General features: G+C 36.9%; 1 protein-coding gene across 1 annotated transcript in view; it reads right to left on the minus strand.

Moving 5' to 3' along the window:
* Nucleotides 1–1,947: 1,947 nt before the first annotated feature.
* The window catches only part of LOC126418635 (uncharacterized), a 106,309-nt gene continuing 94,605 nt past the window's right edge, over nucleotides 1,948–13,651 (minus strand). The window contains exon 8 of the mRNA XM_050085488.1: nucleotides 1,948–4,189. Within this exon, the coding sequence (XP_049941445.1) occupies nucleotides 3,761–4,189 (429 nt within the window). The 3' untranslated portion in view covers nucleotides 1,948–3,760. The remainder of the gene's footprint in view (nucleotides 4,190–13,651) is intronic.

The following is a 13,651-nucleotide window of genomic DNA, read 5'->3' on the forward strand; positions in this document are numbered from 1 at the left end:
TAGCACGGCAGAAATACCACCTTCAATTTAAAGAGTATAGTACACCAAGTAACTGAAGTGTGGTTTATTCATATTTAAATTTGTCATTGGAGTTTGTCTAGCTTTGTTTCTAGTTCAGTAATTTTTTGGCAGTTTAAATTCCTTGTATTAAACTGCACCAAGTAATTGGGCTGCAGAATTTGTTTTTAATATTTAAATTTGTTGATTGTCTTGGCAAAGAACCTGTCTAGCTCTTTCTCTAGTTAAGTTACATTTTTGAGTAAATTAAAACCTGTGTCTTTAAATAGCCTAATTATACCAAGCTCTGATGTTGTTAGGGCCAAGATACTTTATGCATGTTGCTTGGTTATAACAACTGCTCAACAGCTGATGTGTTGCAAGATCTATTATTATCATATCATTATCATTTATTATGTGCATAAAATGTGTTGATGTAAGGCCAGCATGAAGATGCCGTATACAGGTGGTACCAGCCATATGCCCAATCTAAAGTTAATATGCCATGTAAATGGAGTTCTTTTGGAAATGAGGCACTTAATGTTCACTTGTTATAAAAGGGATTGGCCTACTTGCCACTGCATTGCTTACCTTTCGAGTGATTTAATTTGTTGATAACTGAATAGTTGTTCCCTCAAAATTTATGATCAAGTTAACCTAAAGAAATTTTAAAACTGATGGAAGTTTTGAAGCTTGTTTTAATATTCTATAAAGTTATTTAATTTTTTGAGATTTGGTTTTATTGAAAGGCCTTGCATAAATATAAACTTAAAACTGTCATGGTTTCTCAAGGAAAAGAAAGACTTGTCTACAGTCCAATAGATGTCAATAACTGCTGATTAGATATTACCAGCCTTTGGGTATTTAGTAAAACAAATAAGTTTATGAAGGATGTTTAACATTTCTTGTCCCAGCACATCTCCTACTCCACAAGCTCGCAACTATCTCATTAACAATGCATATGTGAGAAATATCTCCAAGAGTTTCTTTGGTTGTGACGAACAAAAACTGTGTTCAACAGACTGCATTCTGTAAATGTGTCTCAGACTTGTGGCCCTCTGGTACAGTGATGTTAGTAACAACCTAGATCAATTAGCTGTGATTTTGAGACGATGAGGTTCATGATGAGAGTTGTCACTGTAACTGCCACTGAATGTGGGAGTTAATCTGGTTTAAGAAACTTATCATCCTAAAATTCAATTCAATACAAATTTAATAAATGTATGAATAAATGTCGTTGTCTGACAATTACACAAAAAAATTTTCAGCTGAGAGAGAAAAAAATTTACTCACTGCTCAGAACATAAGGGTGAGGCTTGAACCAGGTTAGTACTGTCACAATACTCTATGAGAAACAAAACACAAGCATTTTGTGAATCACCTCACAGCCAGACACTTTTTCATCAGTTTTGTAGCCCAAATCTGGTCCCTTACTATCTCTTTCCCAAAAGGAGCTGCAGTTACATATGAGCTATCAGGGAGTGCACATTATATAGTTTTATAGGATGCATTTGCACGTTCTTTAATCTGAGTACTCTGAAATGACCACCTCACTTTTTCATATTATACCGACTAATTTTTGTTTAACACCAGCTGTAATTTGCCATATACTTTTTCTTCCTGTATACATTAAACTGTACAAAATTTAAAAATACAATATAGAGAGACTATTATAGGCCTGGCCTGATCAACATGTCAGAAGGCAATGTCTTCCGGCTTAGATTCCATTTTAAATAAAGTATTCAGTCTGTCTGTATTAAGCTTCCACATAGAACCGATGTGGCATTCTTGAAAATGTACTGAATGTATAATGTGCATCTCCCAAACACAAACTAATTAACCAATACTGCTTGGAATTAACAGGTAAATTCTGCTTTTGTGTGTTAGCATTACTGAAAAATCTAGGAAGTTGTATAGTAACTGTACGGGCAAATAACTGATTTAAGTAGTTCAGTCCATATTTTTTTTTTTCAATTTTTTTTCATTTGTAAATGTACACATTACATTTATTTACAGTATTTTTTCAAGGAGAAAATTGGCAGTTTTCAAATATTAAATTCTCCCACCCACAGGAAAATGCAATAGTTAACACAGTATCTGGAGAACAGCACCAGTGCACACTATACTGTAGATTTTATAATGCACAATAATCTTTTACGAGAAAAGAAGACATTTCATGTCTAACATAAGGTTCTCTCTGAAACATTCAGTCACTTTTTAAAATATGAGTAATTGCAATTTTCTGTGCATTCACAAAGAACAAAATTCGAATAGATTTTTTAATGGAACATGCATGTTACTTAACCATTTGGCTCAGCTTCAATGTAACTGCTGCTGTTTCAGCAGAAAGGAACAAACGAATGAAGTATGATATCATATAAATACTTGACATAAGTGTTCACAGCCTATTTGAAAATCATAAATATTATGAAGCCAAAATATACAGAACTGGCAGGACAGTCACATCAGAAAATTTACCTTAACAGTAATTGCTGAATTACTTCATTACACAATCAGTCTATTTCTCACAGTTCACTGGTAAATAATTTGTCTGCAAGTATTTTCAGAAACTATAAAAACCACCAGTACATTATTCAGATTAAATTAAATTTGGTCTATCTAGTATGTATACTCCGATTTTTAAAAAAAAAAAATCACTGCAGAATTTAAAACATTCACCAACCTATATTTCTACATATTTACAAGCTAAAATCACTGACAAATATCACAATTCTGAAAGAAAGTAGTAATAAAAACTGTATCATTTTTGGTAGCTAGACATACTGGTAAGTTGTTCTACAAACAGCAAAAATACATTATGTTTTATTTATATACACACGTACGTAATACCATACACACAAAACTTCCTAAGGCATTGGTCATAAATATACAGAATATAATTCATTGGTCATAAATATAAAGAATATAATTCATCAGTATAAATTAAAATTGTAATTACATACTTCAGTAACTATTTGTACCACCTTGTGTATGTCTTTCAGTGAACAGTCGCAGCCAATTTATATCTCATTACACGAAGCAACTGTTGATTTGTCTAGTTAAAACTGTCTCATTTCAGTATAGTACAGCTTATTATCTGGTGAAAGGCTTGAGGAAAAAGTGAAATGATCAGTACTACAACATATGGAACCACTTATGGCTCAAACTGCGTGTGTGCACCCACCCTGCCTGCGCGCCCACACACACACACACACACACACACGCACACACACACACACACACACACACACACACACTAAACTGAGACTATGTATGCTGGTACAATTTTTTAATCAAAATAGTTCAATATCTGGTACTATCAGTGCAATGAAAATTCACAAAAATCTAAAAATATCAGATGTTTTATACACATATATTTCTTAATATCAACTGGTATATAGCAATATTTGTACAGTTATGGAAATACATACCAAGAACAAAGGTGAGAAAGGTCATCAAATATGCTCCATTATTCACCGATTCAAAATCTCTCATACATAAATGTTCAAGAGTAGAAGAGTAATATCTGGCAACATGTAGGCACATAAATTTAATTGTAAATATACATAACTGATGCACAAATGCAGTAGTATTTTTGTTTTAGGAAATTCATGTCATTTGGAGACTCCCTTAAATGTTTTTTGTGGGCTGACTACAAGGTATTTTTCTCTGCTTCCTTCACTTTCGTGTTTCACCAAAATGTCCATGTTCCTTTTATATACTTTGGACTACTGGTTTTACATACACTAACCCACCTCCTATGTCACTTAAAATGGTATCTACATACACTAGGTACATTCCTGCTATGCACATTACTTCGTTTTGTAAAACAGTGGTCACAGACCTTTCTCCATGTCAAGCCACACCCATAGTGACATTTTGGCTGTGCTTGACAAGAAGAAGATCGCAATTTTTTGGCAATTGGAAGCGATTCCGCAATAACAGCTGCCGTTACAGAACGCAGAATTCTCCCTGGTTCTCTGACAGAACCAACAGTTGCTTTATGAGAGTCTGATGATGAATTCTGTGGCCACACTGACCTACTTGATGTGACCATCAGAGAAGCAGAAGGCCTTCTACGAGTCACAGCTGCATTTCGGCGTAGTTGTCCAACATGTGTGGAGGTCATTTTTCTTCTCTTTCCCCAGCGCTTCCCACAATTGTGCCCATTTCTTGAGCAACTCAATCCAGACTGAAAGAAAAAAAAAATGGATGACATTTGTAATGTGATTCATATGAATCATAAAGAGCACACATTTCAACTGAATGACATTTAACTATTGGTGATTATGAGACAACCACCAAGTTAGGGAGGAAAGAGAAAGTAGGGAGGGGGCAAGGAGTAGGGAATGGGGATACAGGACAGATTGGGAGAAGGGATCTATGAGGGAGGGGAAGACAGAGTGGAGGAGGAAGGAAGAGTGAGCGAAGAAAGAAAGGTAGAGGGCATTGGAGAAGGGATGACCGTGTAGGAGGGGAAGAGTCAGAGTATGCTGGAAGGTAAGGCAGTGGAAGGTAAGGCAGTATAAAGGGAAAGGGAAGTGGCAGATACGGGTTTAGATGGCAGGGTGGGGGTTGAGGGTCTCGTAGCTTTTTCCAACAAAGCTGTACCACTCTGTATAGTTCTGTACTCATAATTTCAACACCAAACCTCCCTGTAATACATAGATTTCTTGTAGCATCTGCCACAGAGTTTTTCGAGAGCCTCTAATGCTCTCATACCTATTGAATGATCCTGTGACCGAAATGTGCCACATTTTGCTGGATTTTCCCCTATCTCTTCTATTGATTCAAACAGGGAAGGGTCTTTGAGTGATTACCAAAGCATAAGATTTAGTCAAATGAGTGTTTTGTGACATCTTCCACAGGTGAACTGAATTTCGTTAATAAAAATTTCTTGGTTTTCCAGCTATGTCCGGTGGTTAAAAATCCACAAAATTTTGACTGAGCACACTTTGGTCATTATCAAGCAGAATGAATACAGAGGGGCTGCTGGTATGCCCTTACATTATACTCTATCTGCTGGTTGTGACATCACTGGTGCTTGCAGCTTCACTGTGTATACAGACACATGTTGACTAATCTTTCAACATGATGACTACCTGATCCCCTGTCATGCTGAGCTACAGGCTGCTATCTCTATTTAGGGTGGCATCTGATGATATTTCAATGGCTTCTTTGATTACATAGTTCCAGAAGCTGTTAGCGTGAGCTACAACAGAGGTCATCTCAAAATTGATCCATGACCTTTTCTATAGCCCACCGTTAAAACGAATGTTACCTTCTTGCACTGTTCTAAGTGTGCAGAGTTTGTCCGACGTAAGAGCCACCCCGGATGGTGTCTTTTAGACATCCTGTGTTCCAAGACGTACCACAGCCATAAGTGATCTCAGCAATTACTGGATTTTAGTTGGAGGCTTAAGAATCAACTTGATTTGGTGGCTTTTTACCAGACTTCTTATCTTGGCCAATAGGGAGCCATACAATGACAAAAATTGTGATTCTTCTTCGAGATCACTTCATTTGTTTGGTATGTGCTGAACTATTGCCTGAAGACCTTGCGTAGATGGCTCAGGTCATAAGCGCAGATTACCTGCATCTGTTACGTTCTGTAACGATGTACCACTGTTTTTACACAGTGCTTCAGCTATTACCATCTGCCACAGAAGTATGCACAAGGGCAGGAAAAAAACCAACCTTGTTTTCTAGCTGTTCTGCGGCTCCGTGTCATGCAAGACAGTCACGTGCTGAAGAGACACAAAATCAAGTCCATTTTCGAGCCTTCGTAAAAAACGTGGCATTTGCTTAAACCAGTTAGAGATATGACAAGCCTTGGAACACCTGAGTTCTACAAGATAACTTGCGAGTATGACCAATCTTTTGTCCGACAAACAGTGTTCACTGTACAATAATGGAAGGAGTATGGGAAGCTTTATTGCCTACACTACCCCAAATAGTTTTAGTTAGTAATGCTATACAGATCAAATATGACAAAAGCTGTGTCACAGTTTGCACTAACGGCTTCTGGTGCTGTGTAGTTACAGGATTTTTAAATAAAAATCACTGCTAACACTCATCAGAGAGAGTGTGCCTTACAGCTCAGGGTGGCATGAGATCCAGGAATTATGAGGCTGAAGCAGGCAAACTGAATGTGGAGCCAATGTATGGTCACATATGGTAATTCCACTAGCAGCAGTGACATCACAGCTGGAAAGCTGGAGTACATAGGGGCATACCAGGAGCCTAGAAGCTATCATTACACTTGACAATGACCAAGGGATGCCCAGTTGAAAGCTCGTGGTGTTTTAACCACTTAACGTGACTGAAAACCCAAGACAACATGAGAATCTGAAGTCTTAAATTACACTTCCTAAGTCATTCCATGTGAAATCCACCAATAAAAAATAAATAGAAACCTTGATGATATAGCATTTTGTAATTTTTTGCCAGTTTATTCTGCCTATCAAAATAAGGAAATCCAAAATTATGAAGGTTTTCTGAACATTTCATTTTTGAATTGTTCAAGTGTGGGATTTTAAAATAGCCACATGACGAAATTATTTGACATACAGATGTCAAATTTGTACCACTTTATTCTGTTTATTACAGGCTTTATAAATATGTGCCGTTTGACCAATTTCAGTAAAATGCTAATTTTTCCCAAACCAAACCACCTGCAAATTTTGAAAATTTCATGATCAGGTATTTTGTTTGTTTTGGAAAAAAAGTATGTTAATCATACACTACCCCGTAATATATGTGCCCAATTTCATGATGGCATTCGAAAGAGAACATATGGAAATACATTTTATTTTACTGCTATTTGTATTGCTAACTGTATCTCAACTGCACTTGCTTTGCAAGCTGGTTCATAAAACTATTGTTAAAATGAAATTAATGAGTACCAATGAAGCACTCTTCAGTATATCATTTAAAAATTGTACTAAACTATGGCAGATAACAATTGACATGGATAATGTAAACATTATTACGCATTTTCCATTAACTTTTAATTTACTGTTGCTCAATTCGTATCTGTGGAACAACTGTGTGTGTGTGTGTGTGTGTGTGTGTGTGTGTGTGTGTGTGCGCACACACATTGTTCTATACAAATATGAGTATATATAATAAAACAAGAACAATCATTTCTGTTGACAGTAATTCACTTCAATAGAGATGGATTGTTGACGCAGAATCAGCAAAGCACTGGCAAGGGAAAGAGAACCAGGTTGCTGTGTGGATGTACAAGTCATTAAGTATGTGTGTTCGGCAGAGATAAAGTGGCAGAAAAGTGTAGGTGTCATAATTAACAATGCTTAATTACCCAATAAAATGTTGGAAGGCACATACTGGAATACAAGAAGTACCAAGCAGAGCCATCAAAGTGAAACATTATATCTGTTGTATTTCAGCATGTGCTGTTTAACATTTTATCGGGAAATTTAGCATTTAAATTTGTGACACTACCACATTTGTGCTAATTTGTCATCTGAGGAACTCCCTACAGAATGAAACCAGTGGCTTAATAAACACACATCAAATAAAAAAAGTTAAAGTGGCTTTCTAACATTCACATTAATAATTGTGGAAGCACAACATAATCAAGTATTATCTCCCTCCCAATTGATTAACTGGTGTAAAGCATATACGCCATCAGTCAATTTTTGTATGTGACAAATGATTAGTACGCACGGTGAGTTCATCTCAAAGCATATAGGTCATGAGTGAATATCACACATTATTTCAAAGTTTTCTGAATAAAATGTATGTTAAAAGTTTCTCAAGACACCTCTCAAAAACTGAAATATTTCGATTTTCTGGTGATTTGTTAAACATTATAGACCTCTCTACGTAAGAGTATTTGTGGATATATTATAACAAAAGGGAAAATAAAAAAATTGTAATAAAAAGCTGCAAGCAACTGAGATTTGAACTCTTTTCAATAAAAACCTTGTTCACAATACTGTCAGACATGATTAACACAAGCACACTTCCGAGCTTTTTCTCATTTTTAATTTGGAAAATTCAACTATGAAAATTTAACTTCGTTAACTTCAAAATCAAGTTTTGAAAATATGAATAGTCACAGAATGTTAACTGTCTTGCAGAATGATAAAGTGGAAGGACTGCTAACTGTCAGCCATGACATTAATGCTTGAAATTCTTAGACTGTTAAAACATTTTTACATTTACATGGAAGAATATGAAATTTTTTCGATTCTTTAATAAATTATTTTCTCTAAAACCCCCATCCTGAATATTCTAAAAATTGCATGGTATGTTAGTTGGTTATAGTACTTATGGATCTGAGAAATTTTTACGTCAGAAATAACTACTCTCAAGGTAAAAAAAGTCCTGGACACTTAAAAATTTAAACTGATTGCTGATGTTGAGTGAATGTAATGCAAAATTGGTATATCTTAGTCAAAAGAATTATTTACAGTCTCATAAGTGGGTGGGAAAACAACTGTTCATTTTGTTCAAGAATTTTATTAAAAAAAATTAGATATATAAAACAGCTTTGTATATATATTTTTCTGTTTCTGCTATTATTCACAAATTTGTATTGTCTTCTGTCATGATTTTACTCCTTTATGATATTCCATGAATTAAAACTGCTTACGTTCTAACAACACAGTACTGTTTAAATGAATTCTTTTTTTTTTCCATCTGCTCCTCGTTGAACATGTATACCGTATTTACTCGAATCTAAGCCGCACTTTTTTCCAGTTTTTGTAATCCAAAAAACCGCCTGCGGCTTAGAATCGAGTGCAAAGTAAGCGGAAGTTCTGAAATATGTTGGTAGGTGCCACCACAACTAACTTCTGCCGTCGAATATATGTAGCGCTACACAGGCATGCTTTGCAGGCACAAAGATAAATACTGGCGCCAAAACCTCTGCGTCAGTATATTTTAAAAAAAAAAAAAAAAAAATAAGGGGCGGAAGACGAGCTTTTTTCTCCGCCCCGAATTTCGACCACTGCATTTTCATTTTCATACATTATCCAACGAAGTAAATACAAATTCCGTATTGTTCATCTTCGAATGTAGCAGCTTTTCAATGTACTACGAAAGTCCGACTGGCAAGACTGTTTGTGATGTTTGTCAGTATGGCCAATTCTACATTCTGAATTTTTTCCTACCTGTGAGAAGAGATGGTTGCTAGTGGAAACTTTTGTGAATCACATGCAGTATTGTCTTCACCATAAGAATAATACGAATATAAACATTTTGCCATGTATTCTTTCGTGTTTGCTGCTATCTCATTTAAATCCTGTCTGGCTAATAAACTACGAAACTAGAGTAAGACAACAGAAAACGTGGAAGTATACACATATCATATCATGTTTATATTCGTATTATTCTTATGCCTAATAGGGATACAGTCAGAAATGAAGCACGGCAATTGACTAGATTTTTGAATCTAAGATGACTAATTTCTGTGAAGAAAGTAATGTACTAAAGAGGCGTCTGCAAAGATTTTCAAATGGAGAAAAATTTTTGCTAAACTCTCGTTCAGAACATATTCTATCATACGCAGTTTATTACTTGGTTCTTGTTGATCATTAACAAAGAAAGCAGCAGTGTAAATAACAACAAATAGCAGTCTCTTGCCATTGTTTCGCTACTGAGACAATTCCTCTTTTTTTTTTTTTTTTTTTTATTGTAAGCGGCAGTAGCACGCACAAAAGCAAACCATGCCGCGAGCGGCGACAGGTCGCAAACATTCATTATCAGAATGCGACAAACAATGCATGACACAGTACAATAATGCATTTTCAGCTCGGAGTGACGTAAACACCTATAACAAAGAGAACAGCACTTATCAGATCAAAGAAAAATAAGCAATCAATTCAAACCAGACTAAACACGTGAAAAATGAAGGATACCCGTACAAATACGGACGGAGTGCCTGAGGCATAGCAATGGTTACCTGGTAAAGCTTAACTGCTAAACTTACTGCTCGAACCAAACTACTGTAGCTGTATTGTCATTCATTCGACCTAAACTGTGTCTCATATTACAATGGACCAACTTTGTTTCGCTTTGGAGGTGCGGCCTAAAACTTCTCTCCCCTTGAGTTTCGAGTCTCAAATTTCAGGTGCGGCTTAGATTCGGGAAATTTTTTTTTCCTTAGTTTCGAGTCTCATTTTTCAGGTGCGGCTTAGATTCGAGTGTGGTTTAAATTCGAGTAAATACGATAGCCGAGTTGGATTCGCACATGGACAAGGATGATCAGAAGACAGTACTTGGGAAATGGGAGTTGCACACTGACCTGCTAATGATGGCCATTTCAAAGAATTTGCTGGACCATAAGGTATCATAATGGTTACATCTTGCAGCTCATGCAGCAAAATTATCTGTCCCACCCGCCACTGATAGTAATACACACAAGAAATGAAGTTGCTAAGAACAAAGATCTCTGCATTTCACACAAAGAAACAGGATGCATTTCGTGGAAAACTGTTGTTGCAATGTATATGCCACTCTGGAATGTAACCCAGCAGTGACTAGACAGAATTCCTGCCACTGGCTTCAGAGCAGACCAAACTTTTCTCTTTTTTAAATGTTTCGTAGTAATTTTGAAATGGTCAGTACAAATATAATATCATCTCCTACAGCACAACAGTTTCATGTTGGAGATTAAATTCTGTCGCAAGATGTTTACAGGGATCTCCAAACCACCACACACACTTTTTCCATGAGCTGTTGCTGACAATACACATTTTTTTCTTAATTCTGTACAGTATTTTCCAAGCCCATAAAGATAAAAGTAGTTTGTAAAATGACATGCTGCACCATCTGTCACATACACATGGTTACGAAATGTATGGCCTCTAGATGCTATGTCATTAATTATCATGCTCGTAGCATGCATGTGCACTGTCATGATTGACGTCATCAATGATGATAGAAAAATAGTGTTATGTTCCAAGGAAGTGAGCAACACATGTCAATATCGACACTTGTGATGAATGCCAGTGGTCACTATGAACTTCATTCTGCAAAGAGAAATACCAGTTCTCGGCAAAGTCGAAATGAAGAACTGTGTTAGTATGTGGGATGTGGCAGATTTTACTCCTGCTATGGTCTGTATCCCAATTCTGCAGAAATAATGATGAGCTACTCCTTTCATGATCCAATGCCTAACCTCTGTAACAAACTTCCCTAGTTCCACTGTCTTCTTCACCAGCTCTCCTCCTTCGCACAATGAATAGATTACATAATTGTCAGTATCCGGAATGTGTAATGCTTCAACAGCACAAGGATACACTGCACACTCTTGCAACCAACATGTGTCTTGCAGCTCTTGACACAGAGACAAATCATCAGGTCCACCTCTGTGCAGTTCTTCCCTGTGACACTACTTATTGTGAAATTCTTCCCTGCGACACTACTAATTGTCAAACAAATAATTTTCAACAAAATATGGAATAAAATTCTAAGGGACCAATTTTTAAATTTGGGTTCTCCTTTTCATTAAGATATATGCTTCTCTTACTGATCTTGTCATATCTTTTCACTTTAACTTTTTCACCGTTTTCTTTAACAGAGATAACATCAGTGTGATTAAGACTTTGTCTGCTGTAATTTTTGCCCTCACTAAGGTAATATTCCAGAGCAACATTTAGCATATCATCTTGCAATGGATGCCCGCAGTAGAAATCTGGTCATGCACCAATACCTTTTTCATTCTTTATTTTACTAGCTTTTGGAATTATATAATTTGATGCTTTATATGAAGGACCATTTAGAAATATTAATACACCCAAGACAATTACATCAAGAAAAAAAGAAGGAAAACTTCCAAATTTCTGTTTCCTTTCTTGAGTCAAAATACTTGCCAACTTCCCCCCCCCCCCCACGCAGGTACCTGATGACCCGACCCGACCCGACCCGACCCGACCCCCCCCCCCCCCAACCCACCCGAACTTGATGGCTATAGTTTTGGTTGTATTATTTTTTACTGGAAAGGAAGGGTACCAAGAAAGAAAGACACAAAATGCAGAATGTACAGTGCATTGGGTGACCTACCCCAAACGATCTGAAATTCTATAAAATTTGGAAGAGGTATGGTAGGTCAAACACAACAATGGGGATCACGAAGTTAGGGTGAAAAGTTGTATTAAGTGCCGGAATGATGGGGGGGGGGGGGGGGGGGGGGGGGGACGGGTGTCCAAAATCATAAACCAAAGAAGAGCCCCCTGAAGGGGGTAAGTATGGCAGCATCCTGGGGTGATGCCCCATTCTTCTGAAGTTTTGGAGAGGCACACCGCTGTTACTGCTGGCATCATTGTGTTTGGAGCCATCGAGTACGACTTTAGGTCATGGATGATGGTGATTAAGGTACTCTGGCAGCTCAACAGTATGTCACAGACATACTGTGTTCTTGTGCTCCCTCTCATGTGGAAGAACCATAGAACTATTTTACAATAGGACACTGTTCGCCACACATGGCACACACATCTATGAACTGTCTGTGGTGTTGAGGTACTCTCGTGGCCAGCAAGTTCCTCAGATCTCTCACAGATACAACAAGTATGGGACCAACATGCATGTAAAGTTCGTCTCAATGGCAGTATCCGGGATATAAAGGACCAGTTGCTACAGTTGTGGGCCAGCTTCCTTTGGAGAGAATACAACAGCTTAAGACACCCTTCCTAACCCAATTGGTGCATCCATCAAGGACAAATGGGGTGGGTGCAATGTCATACTGACAAGTGGGCTCACCTGCCAGTTTCTTTGCAAATTTGGCTTGATTTTGAGATATCAAACTTCACGTACTCTCTCAAATTGCGAAGTTTCATTACCTTCTTCCATTCTGGATGGTTCATTTTTACTGACGCGCAGTGTGTATTTTAAGAATTTTCGAAAAACCTCTCAAATCATTCTACACAATGGTGCATATTTCTTTATTATAAACCTTTTGGACTCTCCCGGAAACATATATGAAGCATCTGCCTGATGTATGAGATATCAAAAATTCATCATCTCACATGGTCTATCACTGTCTTTTACACTTTAGGATCTCAATTAAAATGAATAATGATGTTTATAAATGATACAAAGAACACTACTAATTCATGAACCATGTAGTGCACAAATTTACAGACAGAAAACCTGTAATGGCTATTAACACACTGACTGTGTCACACTGTAAAAGGAAGGACAGTGTGTTTGAAACTAACTTTATCAAATCCAAAAATTTTATCTCACTTGGAAAGTGGAGCAAATGTAATTACAACAATGCAATGTAATAACACTTTAAGTAAAAAAAAAAAAAACTGTGCTTCAACTTCTTTTTAAATGATACACTAGTTCTCTTACAAATAGCAAGGGATATTGTAAAATGCTGTATTGCTAACAGTCACGGCATAAAAATAATGATGGGATATCAAACAACACAAATTTATTTGCTAACTTAAAAAGTAAATGTAACAACATATGGAATAGTGGAGGCACCGAGTCACTGACGGGCCCATACACAAGACTGAAAACTTGCTGGCTTTAGGATGAAAGTGGGTTCCATCATCTATCCGATCTACAAAACATACTTGACCATCCCTATCACATTCCCACTTCCAGACCCTTGCCATACGAGTCATTTCGCTGTGGAGGATCTAGATGCAAAACCTATCCAATTCATACACCC

This window comes from Schistocerca serialis, chromosome 9 (assembly GCF_023864345.2).
Source record: "Schistocerca serialis cubense isolate TAMUIC-IGC-003099 chromosome 9, iqSchSeri2.2, whole genome shotgun sequence".
NCBI lineage: Eukaryota > Metazoa > Arthropoda > Insecta > Orthoptera > Acrididae > Schistocerca > Schistocerca serialis.